This window comes from Onychostoma macrolepis, chromosome 14 (assembly GCF_012432095.1).
Source record: "Onychostoma macrolepis isolate SWU-2019 chromosome 14, ASM1243209v1, whole genome shotgun sequence".
NCBI classification, from domain to species: Eukaryota; Metazoa; Chordata; class Actinopteri; order Cypriniformes; family Cyprinidae; genus Onychostoma; species Onychostoma macrolepis.
In genome coordinates this window covers 28,323,933-28,345,338 of record NC_081168.1, presented here as the reverse complement: position 1 = coordinate 28,345,338, position 21,406 = coordinate 28,323,933, and the positions used below count along the sequence as shown (strand labels likewise).

The 21,406-nt window shown below is 35.5% G+C and overlaps 1 protein-coding gene across 1 annotated transcript in view; it reads left to right on the top strand.

The window, feature by feature from the left end:
* Nucleotides 1–20,763, top strand: part of neurl1b (neuralized E3 ubiquitin protein ligase 1B) — a 50,472-nt gene extending 29,709 nt beyond the window's left edge. Inside the window, 5 exon segments of the mRNA XM_058798267.1 lie at nt 12,124–12,693; nt 15,748–15,990; nt 15,993–16,472; nt 17,415–17,537; nt 18,514–20,763. Of these exon segments, the coding sequence (XP_058654250.1) occupies nt 12,124–12,693; nt 15,748–15,990; nt 15,993–16,472; nt 17,415–17,537; nt 18,514–18,761 (1,664 nt within the window). The 3' untranslated portion in view covers nt 18,762–20,763.
* Nucleotides 20,764–21,406: the final 643 nt, after the last annotated feature.

The window sequence follows — 21,406 nt, the reverse complement described above, 5'->3', positions numbered from 1 at the left end:
TCATACCTACATCTGCACTTTATTAATGATGTGAAAATTTGCGGGTGTGCGGAATTCAGACAGCAAGTGCTCGCACTGATCAAAACTGGCATTTCAGCGATGACTCTTCTGAACACTTCTGACTGAATGCTACATTCATAAAGTCAACGGAGTCGTGTGCAGTTCGTTATAATGTGCAACGCTGTAAAAATGCATAAAAAGAAATATGATGCAACATGAGCAGATCTAAATTTAATGATGCAATCAACAATTTTTATTTCATTTTCATTTTGTTTGTGACAGCCGTAATGGATTTAGTTTAACTGTGCAGGGGCAGAATTCTGACCCATTGTAAGGCCTTCCCCAGCCTTATACAGGACGATGGTGTATCAAACCCAAGTGCAGTTTATTCCAAAGAGAGAAAATACAAAACCAAACTAGTGATGAATGTTTCAAAGTACTACTACAAATAATTTTTGAACCAATGTTTTGGAGTGTATATAAAACTGCCAAAGTCATGTGATTTCAGTAAATGAGGCTTCATTATGTCATAACTGTATTTATGGACCATTATGTCATAACTTCAATAGCTCACCGCCGAACCCATGAATCAAACAGGTTCACCCCCCATTGGTCAAATTGTGTCTATGGTTTTTACCTGATATGTTTTTTTTTTACCTGATGTCTATGTTTGTTTTTATAAATTTGTAGAAATTTTATTGAGGCATTTGTATAATTAAAAGGGACAATAGTAGTTAATATTCTCTAATTGGCCTGTTTAGCTCAGCCATCCATAGAAAAAACAAAACAAGCTGATTAATAAAAGACCACATACAGTGTGTGTGTTTGTGTGTGTGTGTGTTTGTGCCAGTGCCGCTTCCCCAGCGCTGACAATTATGTTGCCTTTGTCAAAATAGATTATACTTTCAATAAAACATTTGCAATAAGTTTGTAAAAGCACAAATTTTATGCATTTTGATCTTTTGCTGCATTTCTGACCTGCAAGCGTAACCAGCATGTGGTGTTTTTAAGTACAAAGAAACAGGTTCAATTGACCGTTCTCAAAGAGTTTGATCGACAGGCGATCTGACGCCATAACGCCATTTTGCCCAACAAACAAATCAGACAGGAGAGTAGATTAACTTCGGTGGAATTAAACTTTAAAAAATGTTGTATTCACATCCTTCCATGGTTGAAATAAAATATGTTCTGATGTTCATTCATGTTTATTTCGTGCTTTAAGTAAATATGTAAAGACAATTGGTTTATGTGCCACTTGAATTGTGGAAATACATCTATATATCGCACTATCAATGCCTAAACATAGCACCTAACTAATTTGAGGTAGTCGGGTGGTACAAGTTGTAGCTCTCAGAAAATTCCCAATTCACAAGTTGTAATTACAAGTTCTACAATGACATGAACGTTTGTATCTCATAATATCAGTAATTACAATATGGCATGAATGTACCTTTAAACACCAGATTAGGGTAATCACATGACAAAAACAACCAATGACAAAACAAAACTACTAAACAAGATAACAAGACAAAGAAAACCAAATAAATGGGTAAATCAAAGGAACCACAAGATCACATGAGGGGAACTTCAAAATTAAAAGACCTAAACAGAACCCAAAACAGATGTAACAGTTTTTTGGGGGGGGGGGTGTGTATGGTAATACAGTATACAGTTATGGTAATGACAAGACAATCAACATTGTGAATAATAAGAATTAAAAAATCGGGTAGGCAACGCAATGAAAGAAATGTTGAATATCCTGACAATAATCTTAATTTATTATTTTTAATCTTAATCTTCCTACTAATTTGTAATTTTATATATTTATATATTATGTAATTTCACATAATATAGTATTTGTTTTATATTTGCAACAGGAGCTGATGGCATGCATCCCATTGCAAGATATCATTCTATCCCAAACAAAGAGCTTTTATGATTTTATTCATGTGATGTTTGTTTACAGTGCAAATAGTCTCCGCCTCAAACATTCTTCCTGTGTTAACCACAGTTATTGCCGCCTTTCCTTCTAGAACCATTACAAACGCCTCAGAAGAATTTCATTGTGCATTGGCCCTGCCTTATATACTGTGCATAACTGTGCATCTGATACAGAGGAATAAATTGATATAAATATATTAAAATGCACTTTACCAAGAATCTGCTACAGTTATATTACAATATAATGGCTTTAATATGAAAGTATATTGCAAGATTGCTTTGTTATATGGGTATGTCTAAAACCATTATTTTTCTTGAAAATAGCTAGCATTTAATGCATCAATATCCCACTGAAGGTCTTTGACGTACACAAATGCACTATTTTTGTCCTAAATGGACTACGTCATAAAATTCTTACCCTATCAACCATAGGTAACACTTTCTGGGTATCTTGAAATTATTTTAAATGCATGGATATGGAATGACCATGGGCCTTGTCTTAATGGTCACACTAGGTGACACACTGTGCATAATATGAACATAACCTCTCTTGAGAAGATCTGGGGCAGATTTAATAGCCGTTGGCCTGCGGCCGGCAATCATGGGCTAGGTCTGTTTGGACAAGGCTCCTCAGAGACAGCTACAGCTCACAAGACAGGAAGCAGCTTGCATGGATCCCAGCGGTCAAGGTTGTGAGGAGATAGGATGGGGGTTGGGGTAGAGAGGGGATTTCCTCGTAAGGGGTTTGTGTCATTTTCAAAAATACCCACAGCTATGCTGCAGTCATGAATCATTTAGGTACTAATCTGTTTTTCATATTTTTTTATGTTTTTAAGTGCTTTAATATCTGCTGGCCTGTTTGCTATTGTATGTTGAAAAATGCAAAGTTTATATTACATTTGAATATCCATTTGAAAAAGGGAATGATAAAAAAACAAACAAATTTCATTTAGAGCGAGGTAATTCATATAAAATAAGCTGTAGGCTATTTCAAAAATAACTGATATCTAGTAATATTTCATTTTTAACCTTCTTAAGGCTTATATAGCTAATATAATAATAATGAAATTACCTTGACCCACAAATACAGATGTTTATTTAATTCAAATTAGTTGAGTTATATACCACACTTATAAAAAGTACCATGGCAGCAGGTCACTATGATTTTTGGACATGTCCAATCAAAGGTAGTACCACATGTTCGTTGACTTTCCTTGGGGTATAATGTAAATTTCCTGCAATATAATAAACATATCAGTACCAAGATATGTAACTTTATTTTGTTGTTTTATTGTGTTGAGTCTAGGCTCCGTAAGAGGAACGCGTGTTATCATGGTGTGGCGTCTCGCGCCATGAGCCTTGCATTTTAAAACAGTTTATGAAGTAAAAAATAATTCCATTTGAAAAAGTCTCGCGTGACCAGCTGTTCTTGAACACAAAAACGCGTCACGTGTGAATGTTCTCTACAAGCTGGAAGAATCGACGTCGCGTTTGAAACGTCGCGTCGTTCACACAGGACGCATCTGTGATATGTACACATGCGCCGTTGAGTTGCGTCTAGCTGTTTTTTAATCTGGATTTTGCACCACCAGCGTTGCGTTTTAAGACGCGTGTCAAGTTAAAAAATAGTTTAGCTTTTAAAACGCTTCTTGAGCTCCCCTCGATAACTGTTACATTTTGTCGCGAGATTTTTTTAAACGCAAGGCTTTACGAATCGACGTGCGCGCTTACAGTGCATCCAGTTTTGTTTATTATAACGACAGCGTTGTAGTTGGTCGCGTCGCGTCCAGTGTAGATGGGTTGTAGGATGATGAGGCGTGGGGAGGGTTTGGCTGGCCAATGCGCCAATAGACACCAATGGCTTGAAAAGCCGCTTCTGTGTGCATGATAGTATGAAGACGCTGCGAGTCTCAAGACGCGTAGAGATTTCACAGAGCTACGATTACGAAAATATTCTGTATATCTGATAATAAATGGACAGACCAGGAGCAGAAGCATTCGCGATCCACTTGTCACCAAGGGAGAGCAATTATTGGAAATAATGGGGAATACAACACCCAAACCACTAATAGGTAGGAGATGGCTTGGTTGGCCGTTGGTTGATATGTCTTGTGACAGAAATCAGAAGCATTTTTGTATGCTTTAATGCGGATAGAGATGTGTAATGTCTTGATTTCTTGTGCAAATATAACGCATGTATACTAGCTTCTGAACTATATTGGGATGACAGTGCGCGCTGCGTAGGAGTGAGAAGATGACGGGTGATGTTCAAGTAATTCAAAGACCCTGCAAATGTGTCATTGCTTAAATCTGTCTAATTCATTAAGCATAACATCACCCTTTATGTTTTAAGTTTATTTGTTTTCTTTCTTTTTTTTCTTTTTTCTTTTTTCTTTTTTTGTGGATGCTGCATGGCGTTTCATACAAAATTGTGAATATTTGGAAAGGTGGTCATGAATGTTGTTCACCTTCTTGTTATAGATATTTTTATTTGTCTGTATTTAAACGTTAAAAAAAGATGATTATGTTCTCTTGTAACAGATGGATAATTTATTATTCTGTGTTAAAGAGACCACAAGAGTTGATGTTGACGATAAACTGTACAGTTGTGCAGAAGATGAGAATTCCCTCATCCATGAGAAAAGCTCTGTTTCTTTCTGCTGAATTCTAATATGTTCTACACTCTCCTCCATCACTTACATTGAATGTACACAGAGTGTGCCTCAGGCGTACCTTACGGACACAGTTTCCAATAAAAGCCTAGATTTTACCTACTAGATCAGCGTAAGTTCGAATAATTGCATTTAATGGCATATAAAGTGAGCTTTATCTGTGATTAAAGTATATGCTCAGTCAAAAGTCTGAGGGCATATTGGCAATTTGGAAGATATTTTTTTTTATCTAAAGTGAGAGTTTTGACCATTTTAAAAACAAAGGTCATTTTTTGAGGTAAATTGAATAAAGAAATATTTCAGATTATAGTTCAATAATCAAATAAGAGAATTAGTGACACTGATCATGTGAAGTGCTTTGTAAGACTGTAAGATGTTCTTGCTCCATAAAAGCACAAGATGGTCATTGTCAAACCAAATGTTAAGACATTCAAACATTCGTGTGAATTTTTCACTCATCTTGTTGTGCAAATTTGTAATTAAAATGTTGTATCAATAAATGAATATAAAATAATTTTCATGAACGGTCTCAGAATTTTGGACCCTGCTGTAGGAAATTTTGACACTGACCTGACCGTATACAGGTTTAATGAGATATGTAATTGGCCGATTCTACACTATCAGTAAAGTTAATCACATGGCACATGGCCAGCACATAAAAGCTCACAGTGTGCATGTATATCAAAAGGTTAGAAATGACTCACGATCTGTTTCAGTGGCACTGCTGGGGTTCTGCTGCTCATTGACCCCGAAAGAATATTCTTTGTTTCCATATTCACAAATAAAGCTCTATCTGGTATCCATTATTTCTCATTGTGTGCTCAGTCCCCACCCTCTTGTAGTTCTGCCTTGAGCAGTTGCTTTAACTCTGATACTGGAACGCTGAAGAACTTTTGCACCCCCACACCACAATGAACTGTATGTTGACTGCAAAATGGGTACATCTATTGATGAATGATTTACTTATAGTCAAACGTGAACTTATGTCTTAAATATGATTGAATGTATGGCTTGGTATGCCGTACAAAGCTGATTTCCAGTTTAACACAATGCCGGATCAGGTCACAGTACATTTTTAGAACAGTTTGGAAACACATGAATGGATTCATCTTGGTGTTTTCATCACTTTTTTCATTTTGGCAATATTAGATGCTGTTGCCTGACTGGCTGAATCATACTGGTATTTGTGTACATATCTTAGAAAACGAAAGACAGGAAATTCAAGATTTAACCTTCTGACATTTTACCCAACATGGATCACTCATCTGTAAAATCTGAGGCCTGATCTGACTGTACAGAGTTAGCATATAAAATATTTAAAACTTAAAATCAGAGTAATTTTTTGGCTTTTCAGTCAATAAATTATTTGTATATTTATCTCACATAAGATTTATGTGATGGTGCAGTTGTAATCGACCTAATGTAAAGTTGTACAATTTGGCTTGAAAATATGTACACACACAAAAATTAGCCCATATGCAGTTCTGTCATACTAATTTGTAGCAAAACATGGCTAATGGATACATTCAGTTTTTACATTTTTTTGAAACTTCATTCTTAACATTTATCACAGTATTCTTATATGAATTATGCATGATGCTAATTTGTTTCGCAACACAAACTAAAAGTCAAGCGAAATGGTTTTTAAAATAAATGTTTAGGTTGGAGCCAATAGTCTTGTGGCAAGCGCTATGACATATAACTGTGCATCCTAGTTTGTCCAGATTTTTTTCGGATCCTGTTCCCCTCTATCTATCCATCTAGAGATAGTTAAGGTCAGTGAATCTGCCATATATATGGCTGATTCATTGACCTGATGTATCTCTTTGGCTGCATTGACAAACTGCAACATGAAATCCAGGCTCAATGGAAAAACGTGTCTCCACCTACATTTTTTAACCTGTACATACAATTTACAGCAGTTTCCAGCTAAAATGACACTAGCCATTAGGTGGTAGTAGTGACTTTGTCTGTGCCAAAAAAATGCAAGAATATATGTTTTCAGTGGATTTTCAAAAAGTTTGCTTTGCCTGAGAAAACATGAAAGACACGAGGCGAGCAGTTCTCAGACAGTTTTTCTTGAGCATGAAAGCACATGCTAGCAAACCAATGACAACACAGAACAATAATGACGATTCACAGCAAATAGAGTGTAGGCGCCAAAGCTGCTGTATATCCACTCACTCCAACCCTAAATAACTGGTACAGATTTGCAGAAAATTACAGTTGTTTGGAAAAAAAGAATTTAAGGACCGATGACAAGAGAATTCATATGTTAATATTTAGCAAGACAGTTTAGCCACATAGCTTGGGTAATGCACGCCCCTGATATGTACTAATTAGTGTTGTCAAACCATTACAATTTTTAATCAAATTTTAATATAATATATGATGTTGATTAATCAAATTCATTGCAAACTAATCACACATCAATTTGGGCTGAGAAATTACTCCCCAAAAGATCATTTAAAGTTATAATTGTGTTAAATGAGAAAAGAATAGACGTTACAAAAAGTAGTTTCAAAAATAAGTATTTTGTTTCAACCTAGAACTTACACATAAACACAACCTAGAATTTACACATAAACATTTAAGGCTACAATGTGGCCATGACATTGTTTTTGAAGCTGCATCTGAAGTGGCATTTAAATAAGATTGGGGGAAGATGCCCCTCTTAAGAAAAATGTGGATTAACTTTCAAATTGTAACATATTTAGATTAAAGATTAACATGTGCACAATGATAATGATGAATCAGCCAAAGTGTATTTATAGGAAATAAATAGAAACTTTTGCAAATATGCTTGCTTAAACACAAAATGTAAAATAATATAAAGTAACATTTATATATTTTTAAAGGGGCATTCATGTAAATACTAAAATAAAAAAAACTATTTTATTTAAAATTTTATTTAGTCAATTTTGTTGAATAATTAAATAACCAATGACAAAGCAGAAAGATTCATCTGAAAGGTAAAATTATTCAATGACTTACATACAAGCATAAGAATATTTACAGATTTAATTGTCCATATTTTCATTGAATATATGTCATAATATCAACACTATGAATGCAAATTTGATTTCACTAAGTTGAACTATAGGTTTTAATGAAAGCGAAGATGTCTGAAATAATTCATGGAAATGTTAAATAAACCCACAAATTACAATTAGTATTAAATTTAAAAATAATAACACTAATAACAACATGGTGCCTTCTGTGTCAATTTATTTTTACATCACAAATCTAAAAACATTGTGTCCAAATTTCCCTCATTAACAAATAGACACAAAGAAAACTTTGACATTTAACATTAAGATCATAGATCACTATTTTCCAGAAACACAAAATTAATTCACTTAACCTCAAAATGGTTTCGACTGACTAAATATCACAAATGTTGATATTCAGATGAAATGACAAAATTAAAAATTGCGTAGCTTACTCGTAGATTACTGGATTTAAATGTGCATTAATGTTTTTTTTTGTTTGTTTGTTTTTTTTTTTTTATATTAATTTTTTTTATATATTGAATATTGAAATTGAATATTGCTGTATGTAATTTAAAAAAAAGAAAGAAAAATAGTCTTAATAATGAAGACCAGTAGGTGGCGACAACTCGTTCTCTTAATAAGTAAGTCATTCAGTCATTTATTCAACTAGTCTGTTCAAACTGTTTTTTATTCAGGAGCAAGTGACTTTATTAATAGCTCTTTATCAACAGGTCACTGAACCATTGGCCTACTCAATTTGTTCAAAAACGTGGATTGAGTTAGTAACACAATCCACATTTTTGGAAACACAGCTGTGTGTTTCTTGGAAATCCACAACAGTTCAGCTGTGGTTTTGTTGAGAAGCATTTTCTTTGGCAAAATTGAGCAAAAACAGACATTACTGGACAATGTTGTATTAAAAATGTAACACAATATTAATTAATTGAACTGTTGTATAAAATCAACATCACAATATCACATTGCACAGTCATCTTGTATCATGTTTGTCAGCAACTGCATGCAATGCATTAACGTGTTAAATCGACAGCCCTACTAATATATGTATCATAAAACCTGCTTCATATGTAGGGCTTTTCTGAGGTGGTAAACTTGCTCTGTAGCTCACCTGATACAGCATTACACTTGTGATGCAGAGCTTGAAACACTAGTAACAATCCTTTGAGCACAAAAACTCCTAAAAGACAGCTAAAATGGCATGTTTACTTGAGTTTTTATCTTACGTTTGCTTTTGTTAACAGGTTAGGTTTAGTATAGGGCTCAGTGTAGGTAGTACATTATTTTCAAACATGATAAAGCATTTACCTTTTAGTGTCATTCGCTGAACGTTTCATTTACATGATAAATATAGCAACCGACATCATAAAATGTTGTCAGATTCACATTCATCTGTTTCGGATAAAACTGAATATGCTTTTAGCGCCACTCACAGATATTTCACTTTGAAAGTGTTCAGAAATGTGCAAGAAGAAAAACAATATCATTTTGAGGAAATGTAGGTAGAGGCATGTTTTTCCACTGAATGAGGATTAAGGATTGGCAATGTGGGATTTATTAATTTGGGGTATTATTTATGCAATTCAAATCATTATGAAGGTGTTTCACTCCTTTTTTCATTTAAAAATAATCTTTATCTCTGTCTTCAAATCTTTTGTCATTTCCACTGCATGGCAGAAGGCCTGTGATATACTCTTTGTTTGTAACACTTATGGCATAGACAGAGCTATAGACTCTCATGTGTGTGTGTGCTAGGAGATAGGAGTCAAAGGACTGGACAGTGGCATTGTCATTAGCCACAGCTCTGATTGGATAGTGTAGGCCTATATTTGGAAGCCATGAAAACCACGCTCTGCTTCACAAGTGGCGTTTATGGCTCTCATCTCTCCTAAGCCTATACACAAATCAGTGGAGAGCTCTTTTAATCACAGCCTGTGAGAAGGTGACTGTTGTATTTTATGACTCTGCCTTAGATCTGTTGATGAAAAACACTTCAAACTTGCCATTTTAGCCCATCCACAAACTGCAGTTTAATGCAGCTTATCGCTATGAAAAGTAAAGTGGAAGGCGAGACTAAATGGAATGTACTTATATACTTCTATATTTTTATGTGTATTCTGTCACACCCACAAAATTTTGTAATTTCTGTCAAGAAACATGAAGCATGTAATGTCTTTTTTTTTGTTTTGCGACATCTCTGTTGAATGCAGTGCTTATATTTTACTGAAAGACAATGAAAATCATAATCATAATGACAGTGTGCTGCGTACATCCTCAATTTTCATGAAGAATTCCAATAACTGTGACACACCCTCACAAAATACAACAACAGATGCTACAAATGTTTCACTGGTTTGTTTTATGGCAGTATTATGTTTTAAATGCATTTAGATATAATGCTTAACTTGGTAAATGTGGCATGGAACATTTCACTGTTTGTACGTAGATTAGAGCTAATCAGTGCTTAAACAGTATAGTTCAGGCAGAGTTAAAAGCAAAGTACCATGAATCAAATTATATCAAAATATATATATGGACCACAAAACCAGTCAGGGTATATTTGTAGCAATAGCCAACAATACCATAAATTTTAAACCATAAAAATGTCCTACCATAAATAGGGGTAGGGTGGGGGGAAACACCCCCCTTAAGGATTGTGCAAAAAATTTTCTGTGAAACAAAAGTTAAATGTGTCCAGAAAAGTTATCATTATTTTTGTGACAATGACACAAATTATAAACCAAGTATGAAAAATGTCCAGAGTTTTCATGTTATTATTTTTAACAAAAATTAAATTTGTGCCAGGGGGCCCCTCAGTCTGACAAAGCAATTTGCTTTAAACCTTTACAGCAAAATCAGAGTACAGGCAGTTTTAGCTTAAAATTAAAAAAAGAATATAATCAATAATTATGAATTACAAAATTATAATAGCCTATTTGAAAAAAAAAAGGTTAACTGATCCTAACTGGCTAGCTAATTAGCTACCTGATGCTAACTTGAGGTAATTTTTAAATATAAAATCCAAATATTTTTAGTCAACCAACTATTTAGAATACATTTGATAGAAAAACAAAGGATTTGATGTTCAGAACAGAATAACTACAGTAATTGGGCCGTTTTACCCCACAGACTATGTTTGAGAAAAAAATTATGTCATTCTGAAAATATTATTATATTTTTATTAAATAACACGTACTCCCTATCTACAGGCCCTACTGTTCTCATATCATATACATCTGTGATGTTCTACAAAACAACAAGCTTTAAAACACTTTTTTTCTTACTGCTGAAAATGAGATCATTTACTGTGAAATACATTTTCTCTTTGGTACATCACCAGTGTAAGATTCATGGTGAAAACTTCTACATCACTGTTGTCAACGTAGTCCATAGTTACAATAAAAATTTATCTTGACATTATCTTGTGGTTATTTTGGGAAAAACAGTAGAGGGGGCGTTTTCCCCCACTCTACCCCTATATCAAAACTAAATTTTTGATTAGTAATATGCATTGCTAAGAACTACATTTGGACAACTTCAAAGGCAATTTTCTCAATATTTAAATTTTTTGCACCCCAGATTCCAGATTTTTAAATCCGGAATCTCAGCCAAATATGCATAAAAGATAAAGGATATGCATGATTGTCATGCCAATAAATTGTCACGGTGTAAAAAAATCTTTATGCTTCTAAAATGATCTTCATTTTCTTTATGTTAATTATAATAATCTGATTTTAGTCTGAAATATAGGCTAACCCACACATTTCTTTGAAAGATTCATCAAATGTCATTATTAGGCACAGATTTAACTTGGATTAAGTACTTGAGTTTGCACTTGTAAAGTGCTATGTAAGACACATTCAGTTTTTGTTCTAATTTGATTCAAAAGTATGTGCAGTGAATTATGGGAGTACTTTCAACACTGTCGTCATCATACTCCTTAGTGCTGCTGTTTATATGCCATTATTTCCTGGAATAGTGCCCTAGAGATGCCTATGGTGAAAACCAGTGCACTTATACATTTCACTACATAGACTAAACAACAATAGAATGAAGGTTATACAATGGGATCCAAAAGTTTTATACCACTAGTACAAATGTTCTTATTTCATTTTACATTGTCTTTTCAAACTATCATTTCATTAATTTGAGTGTAAAAATTTTATTTAAAAAAAGGAATTAGAATTATGGAGTTTCTAAGTGAAGTTTCAGAATACTACAACTGTTTATTGCCAGGTTAAAAAAATAAATAAAAATCTCGCATTTTCAGAAGGCCTATAGTCTTTTAAAGTATTTATTTAATAGGGATATGTGCATGTGGTAGATTTATAGAATGCTAATATTTTTTTGAATGATAAAATAGTATTTTTATGTCATTGTAGGTGTCTAATAACAAATAAATTTATACATAAATTATATTTGCCATTTGTGTGTATTACATTACATGTATGTTGTGGCTTTTTACATGTTTCTAATGTGCTCTAATGCTTTCATTCAAACAGACAGCAGCAGCCTGCAGCATCGCCCAGTGGCCAGTCGGCAGTACTGCATTGTTTCCAACAGTGGAGGGGAGCGTCGCACCTCTGCCCCTCCAATCGGTATTGAGTCTCCTCGTTTTCACCCCCACGCCAAAGGCAAACATATCCGATTGGATGCACAACTGCGCCGGGCCACCCGGAAGAACAGTTTCTGCAATGGCATCACCTTCAGCCAGCGTCCTGTGCGTTTGTATGAGAAGGTGCGGTTGCGCCTCTCAGGTGTCCACACAGGCTGGAGCGGAGCTCTACGCTTTGGTTTCACCAGCTTGGACCCCAGCGAGCTTGCCTTAGCTGACATCCCCAAATATGCTTGCCCCGACTTGGTGACTCGGCCAGGATATTGGGCCAAAGCCCTGCCTGAGAGGCTGGCCATGCAGGACAATGTTGTGGCCTTCTGGGCTGACCGACATGGCCGGGTCTTCTACAGCATCAATGATGGTGAGCCCATCCTCTTCCACTGCGGTCTAAGTGTTGGCTGCCCGCTCTGGCCAATCATAGACATCTATGGAATCACACAAGAAGTTACTTTACTGGGTAGGTGTTCAGATAATCTAATTCACTTCTGAAAATTCAGTCTTTCATCAATAATGTTGCTGAAAACATCAGCTGGTATGGGAGAATTTTAGCTATCAGTGGGTTTGATACCACACCAGTGGTTCTCTATGTAGTTCCAAAAAGTACAAAAAATGTCTATAAAATCAAACACTGACATGCCTTAATATTAACATGAACTACGTAGGCCCAACAATCAGCAAAATTATTAAAGAGATTAAAGTTCCAAATGCATTAAAAAAAGAAAAGTATAAAAGCGAAGGTTAGATTGCCCCAAATAACACTGCGTCCATCAGCAGCACTATTCAAGCGTTCGTATGCTGCGGGGAAGGCCCCACAGATTTGCGGTATGCCACTGGTTTTCATAAACTTTTGCAGCTCTAAGTAGGTTAGAGAAGGGTCACCTGGGACATGTCGCTCTGGCTGTGACACTTAAAGCTTTACTTCAGATGAAGCTAAATGTAGATTTCTTCCCTGATAGTTATAGACGGTCATGTCTAATAATAAAATGTACTATATGCTACTTCTTTTATTCTCATACTACAAAAGTAAAATAAGTAAATATGTGAGGAAAAAAGCATTATGAATATTTTATTATTATTTATGCCGTTGCATATAAGTTGTTTTGTGAAAGGTACTAAAGGCACAGTTTATGAAAGCACTTCGTGCAAATGTCATTTACTAATTAACTCTTTTTTTACACAGAACAGTAGTGGCCATCTAGCCACGACTATTACAAGCACATCTGTGGTAAAGTGGCGTTCAGTGTCAACCCTGGCTTTAGAACTAGCATCAGATCAACAGCCTCAGAATTAGAGGACTAAATACAAACCACATGTTCAGTATACCGGACATCAGTGTCTGTTCTTAGTTACAAAAAATGTCTATGTGCTGGGAGTACACTTTATGCATAAATAGCCTACTAATGAGATCACAGATTTTATAATTAAACACTAACACTAAACATCCTACATCTGAGAATGGGAGTCAGTAAACTGTTCCTGCTTCTATCTTTCTATCTTTCTTTCGCACTCCATTTCTCCATTGCTGAAGGACTTTGTTTACGTTCTGTCTGGCAAGATCATTGACCATGTTTGGTCAGGGCTGATGCGTGTTCCTGAAGAAAGGGTCCCTGCCTACCTGAAAAGCTTACCGAACCCAGACCTATAGAGATGGTTTGCCTGTGTTGTCAGTTTTGTTGGCTTACAAAGAAAGATTTATAGGTAGAAAGATTTTTTGATTTGTCTATGAACCATCTTAAACCATCTTAACCAGTGGTTCTCAATCTTTTTCAAATGACGGACCACCTTAACATTAGGGGAAAAAAATCATGACCCACCATATACCCTAAATCTGGGGGAAACTGCATGCTACCTCAAAAAAATAAAATAAAATTCACCCAAAGTTTTAAAATTCTTTAGTTTATGCCCTATAACCTAAAACATCCAGTCCATAATTTTGATAGTTTCATTGTAAAAATTAGATTATATTTAGTTAATGAACCATAATGACATGCACTTAATGTAAACACAATCAGAAAATTCATTGTTATTAATAGATTGTTCAGTTGATTGATTTGATATTTGGTGTTTTGTCAATAATAGTTCTAATGAAATCAGTTTGTTTGTTTTTTCAGTCAACCTGCAAACCACCAATGGTTTGCACTACAGTTTGAGAATCACTGATCAATTTTTGCCTTGCCATGTGAACGTAGCCTAATTTCCCAATGATTTTATGTTCAAATCAGTTTTGCAGTGGTTGTTCACGAGCTTTTAAATGTGACCCAGACTGCAGCTTGATTAAAGCAAACTAAGTGCATACTACAAATAAAAAATCTCAAATTAATATTCATTTTTTGTTTCAACTTTAAATTTAAATATTCTTTGAATCTCACTATAAAATAACAAATATGTTTTCATATACTATTCTTCTGTGTAATACTGTATGTGAAATATGTGGGTAAATCAAGTGCCCAATTTCATTGAATGTCAAGTTACATTGATGTACAAATCGGATGAATTCCTGTTAACACTCAAATCTGGTCACACATTTATTTATGTATTACATGAAAGTGGGCCAGATGAGACTGCACTGCTTATAACAAAGAACAGACTATAGAACAGAAGTTGTTCATTTTCAAGAGTCACAAGGGGGCTATGTTGAGTTCAGAATCTCTGTGAATGCAGTATTGTCTGATCTTAGCTTCATGTTCATGTGAATACTCAGTATGTGACCATCCGACTGAATATGATGTATTCAGATCAAGTGTGATAGATTTATCTTTTTAAGAATTATCTTTTTTTTTTTTTTACTTTGTTCTAAACATCTACTTCTGTAGAATAGATAGTCAGAAATAATTATTGCATTGGTTGCATCTGAAAGTTGAAAAATGCTGCCTTCGCAGGCTGTATTCGGAGGTAGGAAGGCAGTAAGGCACGTCAGAATGCAATGATCGTGATACCTTGATTTGATCATTTTTTGAAGGCAGCTCAGATGTATCCTTTGTCCTTCGCTGCCTGTTATCCCACAATCCTATGCATTCAGCTCCATGACAGTCAAGCTGAAAAATGAAAATAGTGTCTAAAAGTTGGTGTTCAGTTTGTGTAAATGTATGTTTTAAAACTATTTTTAACTTTTGTTGTCATTTCTAGTGAGAAATTAGTATAATTACATATTGGCATTAGGCTTAGGTTGTGTTGTAGATCATTCAGCCTTTATGCTGCTTCTGAATTCTGATCAGAACACTAGCTTAGCACCTTACGCATAATATGTTCCCTCTAAAAGTAAAGGTGGTCTTTTGTCCTACTGGGAGCTATTCATTCATCACACCAAGGTCAATATATGAAGGGTAAATGCTTTTGCTGTAGGCAAAAAGAAACATGGCAGCTTCACAAACAAATTAAGAGTTCATTACAGCTCCTGTTAGGGAGCAAATCCAGAGGTCGAAAAGAGTAAAAAAGGCATAGTAATTAGAGCAGAAGAAATTAGAGTGGTTATTATTTATAATGACTCACTGGTCTTCCTTTCCTCTCACAGAGAGCACATTTGCTGAGAGCGTGGGCACGAGCTGTCTGAGTAGCGCTCGACTCAGTGCCTATCTTCCCCAGAGCAACCACGACTCGGCCAACTACAACAACAACCAGCTAGAGAGCAACCAGGCCGCAGCAGCAAAATTTGCCACACTACATCTCAGCAACTACAACCAGCTCATCCCCTGCTGCTCCACTTCCTCTACACCCTCTTCATCCACCTCCTTCAATGTACAAAGGGTCGCCCGTGGCTCCCCACGCCCCTTGACGTTGACCTGCATTTTCACCCAGTGCGAGGCCCTGACGTGGTTCTCTCGAATGATCGCACGGTTGCATGTACGCACTTCCTGGACAGCAGCAGGACATTGATGTTCAGCGACAGGCCCGTCCGAGTGGGCGAGACGCTGTACGTGGAGGTGGGCCATCTGGGCTTGCCTTACTTCGGGGCTCTTCTCTTTGGTATGACCTCCTGTGATCCAGGCACCCTCAATGCTGGAGAGCTGCCAGCTGACCCAGAGGTGCTTCTGGACCGTAAGGAGTATTGGGTGGTCTTCAGGGGTTTTCCTGTACCAGCGGCAGGCGATGTGCTCAGCTTTACCTTTCTGGCCAATGGGGAGGTGCATCATGGGGTCAATGGAGGGGCACGCGGCCGTCTCCTGTGTGTTGACTCCTCTCAGGTTCTGTGGGCCTTCTTCACACTGCATGGAGCCGTGAACCGGCTCAGAATATTAGGTATGATTTAATAAAAAGTGATGATAAACGTATGTGAATTCAACAAATTGTTATTGCATGATATGTATAGATGTTCTTTACACTACCAATTGAACGTTTTGACCTTTGACTGGTGCTACATATCTGATCATATCAAATTACCGTTAGGAACGTCATATACGTATTACATTAAGTTGATTTTTTCCTATTTTTAGTGTTAGCGACAGTGAGTTCAATTTAATAAATGCTTCTTTATCACTGGAAAAATAGATCACATTCTGTTTTTCTTCCAGAGTTCCTTGTCCCATAACTAATACAACCAAACAGATCCCACAGTCAACTATATTTCAAAATTATGCTTCTTTTTTTTTTTGCCAGTGTTCCAAAATAATTCCCCTTGAGTCCAATTATGATTCAGAGCAGCAGGGCATACTGAAAAAATAGTGAGACAAGTTTTACTGTTCCTCTTATTTTAATTCAAATGATTATATCAGATGAACTCCTAGCATTACATGTGTGAAAATTAAAACCTACACCATTGGACAGTTGCAAAGATTTGCACATATTAATGTCTTAATATCCCTGTGTCAAACACAGAATGTGGTATTCCTGCCTGGAATGTAAAATGGAATATGTGGCCAACATTTATATAAGTCATAAGGCCATGCTATGTTGTGAGTATAGGGAGTGGCAGAAAAAAAAAACATGATCATGTCATAGCTGATGTTATATTGTGCTTTCTTAGCATAACCGCAATGCTGTATTGACCAATCAGCATTCAGGATCCAAATTGTGCTCAAATACAGCATAGCGTACATATAATGTAGTTTATCTATACATTCTTTAATATTTTGTTGAAAATCATTGTCAGCTGAAGGTGATTGTCAGTGATTGTTGATACAGACAAAGAAAGAAAAAAGGCACAGGTCCATTGTGGTAAATGATGTTCTTTCTGTCCATAAGGAACTGTTCAGGCCAGCCCTCCCACCTCTCCATCAGTGTCTCAAGTTTCAACGCCTGATGACAGTGACTCTGATCTGGCTTTCACTGTCAACAGATCCTCATCAGCATCTGAATCCTCTCTAGGTGAGTCTCAACAAGCTCATTCATCAGCTTACATTCATTTCTGAACTGCTGGAAGAACCAAACACTAATGCTAATATCATGAAATGACTGATTTAATTCAGCCTATAAAACGCATATTACTGATCTGATTGTGTATTCATCTATGTGCGTTTTTAACATTTTGCATTTTTAAACAAAATACCATAGCTCAATCTTGTAGTGAAATGTGTCAGTAATCTGTTACACTCGATGGTATTGTATGTATGGCACAATACGAAAGGAAAGATCTGTTGCTACTTTTCATTTCATTGCAAACTTAATAGAGTTGTACTAGTTTTTTGTTTTGTTTTTTTTGTTTTTTTTTACTTCTAACATCCCATGCTAACATTTAAGGTTTTCATAACAAGTTTTGCAAGCAAACTTTGAAACTCCAGACATCAAAGGCTTCACATTCTGTAAAGTGTTAGTAATGGTGTTTGCTAAAGCACTATTACTATTGTTCTTACAGGGTTATGGTGGCATCACTTATTGTTTCAACGTTCAGAAGAACTCTCTTGTACTATATGTGACCCTGGACCACAAAACCAGTCTTAAGTCGCTGGGGTATATTTGTAGCAATAACCAAAAATCATTAAGTACATTAAGTAAAGATCATGTTCCATGAAGATATTTTGTAAATTTCCTAATATAAATATATCAAAATTACATTTTTGATTAGTAATATGCATTGCTAAGGACAACTTTACAGGCGATTTTCTCAATATTTAGATTTTTTGCACTATCAGATTCCAGATTTTCAAATAGTTGTATCTCGACCAAATATTGTCCCATCCTAACAAAGCATACATCAATGGAAAGCTTATTTATTCAGCTTTCAGATGATGTAATAATCTCAATTTCGAAAAATTGACCCTTATTACCGGTTTTGTGGTCCAGGGTCACATATATGAATTAGTCCCCATGAATTTATAATGCCATTTCATGTGTTATCTTTCAGTGACGGCTCCCAGCTCTCCTCTCAGTCCACCTGTCTCACCGACTTTTTCTGCATCTGACGCAGCCCTGAGCAGCAAGAGCAGTGAGTGCACAGTGTGCTTCGATCAGGAGGTGGACACCGTCATCTATACCTGTGGACACATGTGTTTGTGTAATGACTGTGGACTGAGGCTCAAGAGACAGATCAACGCGTGCTGTCCGATCTGTCGGAGACCCATAAAGGACGTCATAAAAACCTACAGACCATGAAGGGACTAAAACATTTTCTATCAAATGATTCAGTGAAAAACTTTGGTAGCTGTGGTTTAATATCTGGACTAAACTTGTATTTAAGACCGTGTATGTAGCTTTGATTTGTGTAGCATTAAGCTCTTGTCCATATTTCTCTCACCTCGTATGTTAAATGCAGATCATCTGAAACTGGAGATGATTTATGGTTTGAGAATTAATCTCAGTTTTGATCAGATATTTCTAGTGCCTTTTAACGTTGTTTATTGTTCCTCAAGCAGCACCTAATGAATTAGACAATCATATCTGAGATGTATTGCATAGGTATGAATTAGCATTCAGAGGGACCTCAGATGCGAAGGAAAGATGTTTTATTGTGTAAGTGAATACTACACAGGGCTACAAATATGATTTTATATGTTATTTTAAAGGCGTAAAAATGTATTGTTTGGGATTGCGGTGGTAAAGTGAAGAAAGATTTGCATTATGACAATTGAAGGGTTTGGAGATTTCTTGCACTTATAACTAGAGGTAAACTCAGCACTAAAACACATCTGTCCCTCTAATTGAAGTGATTTCAGATGTGGATCTTGAAGACTGCATTTTAAGTAAGAACAAAAATATTTTGTTTATAGAGTGATGTGGTATTGTATTGTATTTCATGTTTTGTTTTGTTTTTTCCGAAGATTTTTGTTTGTTTGTTTTTGCTTTGGAATTTATGACATGGAGAATGTCATTTTCTTCTTACCTAGACATTTTGTCCAATTAGCAGTATAAAATTAAACCACAAACAACAGATTTATTCTTTATCAGTAATCATTTTTCTTCCTTGACTATAAATGAAACAAAGGCTAGAAAAACACGAATACTGTTGCAAAATCACTGTAGAAATTGCCATCAATCCCAATGTAAATACAATCCAGTGAGTATCACAGCTGTTCATCGGGGTGCATTTTACTTAATAGTAACATTGAATTGGCAGTGGTGATGATGGGAGAAATGATGAACTATTTGCTTAAGTTCAAGTACTCGTGTAATGGACCACATGCCAAATGTAACATGTAAAATATGCCAGTGACCAGACAAATTTGTTTAGTTTGGTTGACACCAACCTATGATAAAATATATGGTTTTACAGTTGAGTTTGAGTTTCATATTATTGTCAATAAAACAGCCACAGTTCTGAAGGTTATACATCAATATATTTGTTAATATAAATAATGAACTTTTGCATTTCCTACAATGGGAAACTGGAAATTTCCTACAAAGGGAATTGGAGGACCATTATCCTGCTGAGTCGATCACTAACCCTAACCAAACACACTCTAACAAGATAATTATTTGAGTTACTACTTGCAAATTACAGACAGATGTGTTTAATTAGGGTTGAAACTAAAGTCTGCAGGACACTGACCCTCCAGCACTGGAGTTGAGCCTCATTCAGACCTCTCAGATATCAAACACATTTAGAAGAAATTAATGTTCTGTGACCATTTGCATAGTCAAGTCACCTTTATTTATATAGCGCTTTTACAATACAGATTGTGTCAAAGCACTTAACAGTATCAAATTGGAGGATAGAGTGTCAGTAATGTACACTCAATTTTCAATTTTCAGTTAAAGGCATTTCATTATTGAATTCAGAGATGTCATTGTCTAGCTCAGTATAATCATTGTTGCTCTCTATTGGTATATTTAAATAGTGGTATTCCATACCATAACCTCTTCATTTCAAGTCAAAGTTCAAACATCTGTGACCTTTTCCTAATTGTATACTAAGAAGCTAATAAAATATGTAAACATGTTTTGATTAATACTTTAGATTAATGATTCTCTGAAACATCTTCATGCAACAGCTTAATGTATAAAACATTAACATTAAAGCCAAAGAAATAAATGAAAAACTAAAACATGGTCTCCAGTGCTTATCAGTTAAAAACAGTAAATGATAAACAGCTCACACAAAGGTACACTGCGAGATATTAAAATATTCACATAGTGTATACCTAGATCATCATACAATATAACTCACATTACACAGTTTCACAAGTTTGCATCTGATGCGTGAAAGTGGTAACAGTAGTCAGATAGGTAAAGCTCGAAAAACATTTGGCTTGTTGTAAAAGGTCTCAGTTTTTTGACATAAACTGAAAAAAATAAATAAAAAAATAAAAATAATATTTGTGCGTCTAGGAAAGAAATTGTCCTTAAATCTCCTAGTCCTTGTTTTAATTTTCAAATTCAGATTTCAGATTGTCTTTCCACTCAGATAGGTTGTGCACTCGAGTTACCCAACAAGTTGGAGATATTGAACAACATGTTGCAAAATCTACTGAATAAAAGAAAAAAAAAACTTTAACTAATGTAAATTGAGCAGCTTACTTCATTGCTCACATTTCAAGTTTCACACTTTCTTGTTTTCTATTATGCTGGTGTGCACACTAACCAACTAACCTAAGTGTGTTACAACATTATTCTCCTCCCTTCACTTGAAGATTTCACACAAATGTCTGCACTCAAGTTTCCCATGACTCAAGAGTTTAAGGGTGTACAAGGGTTAGTGAAAGGGCAAGCTACTTCAGCCTTGTAATGTGCACCTGACCTTAAACAGCTAATGCTGCAAGATGTAAAAAAGATTTTGGGAGGTAAATACCTGTGTTTAAGAA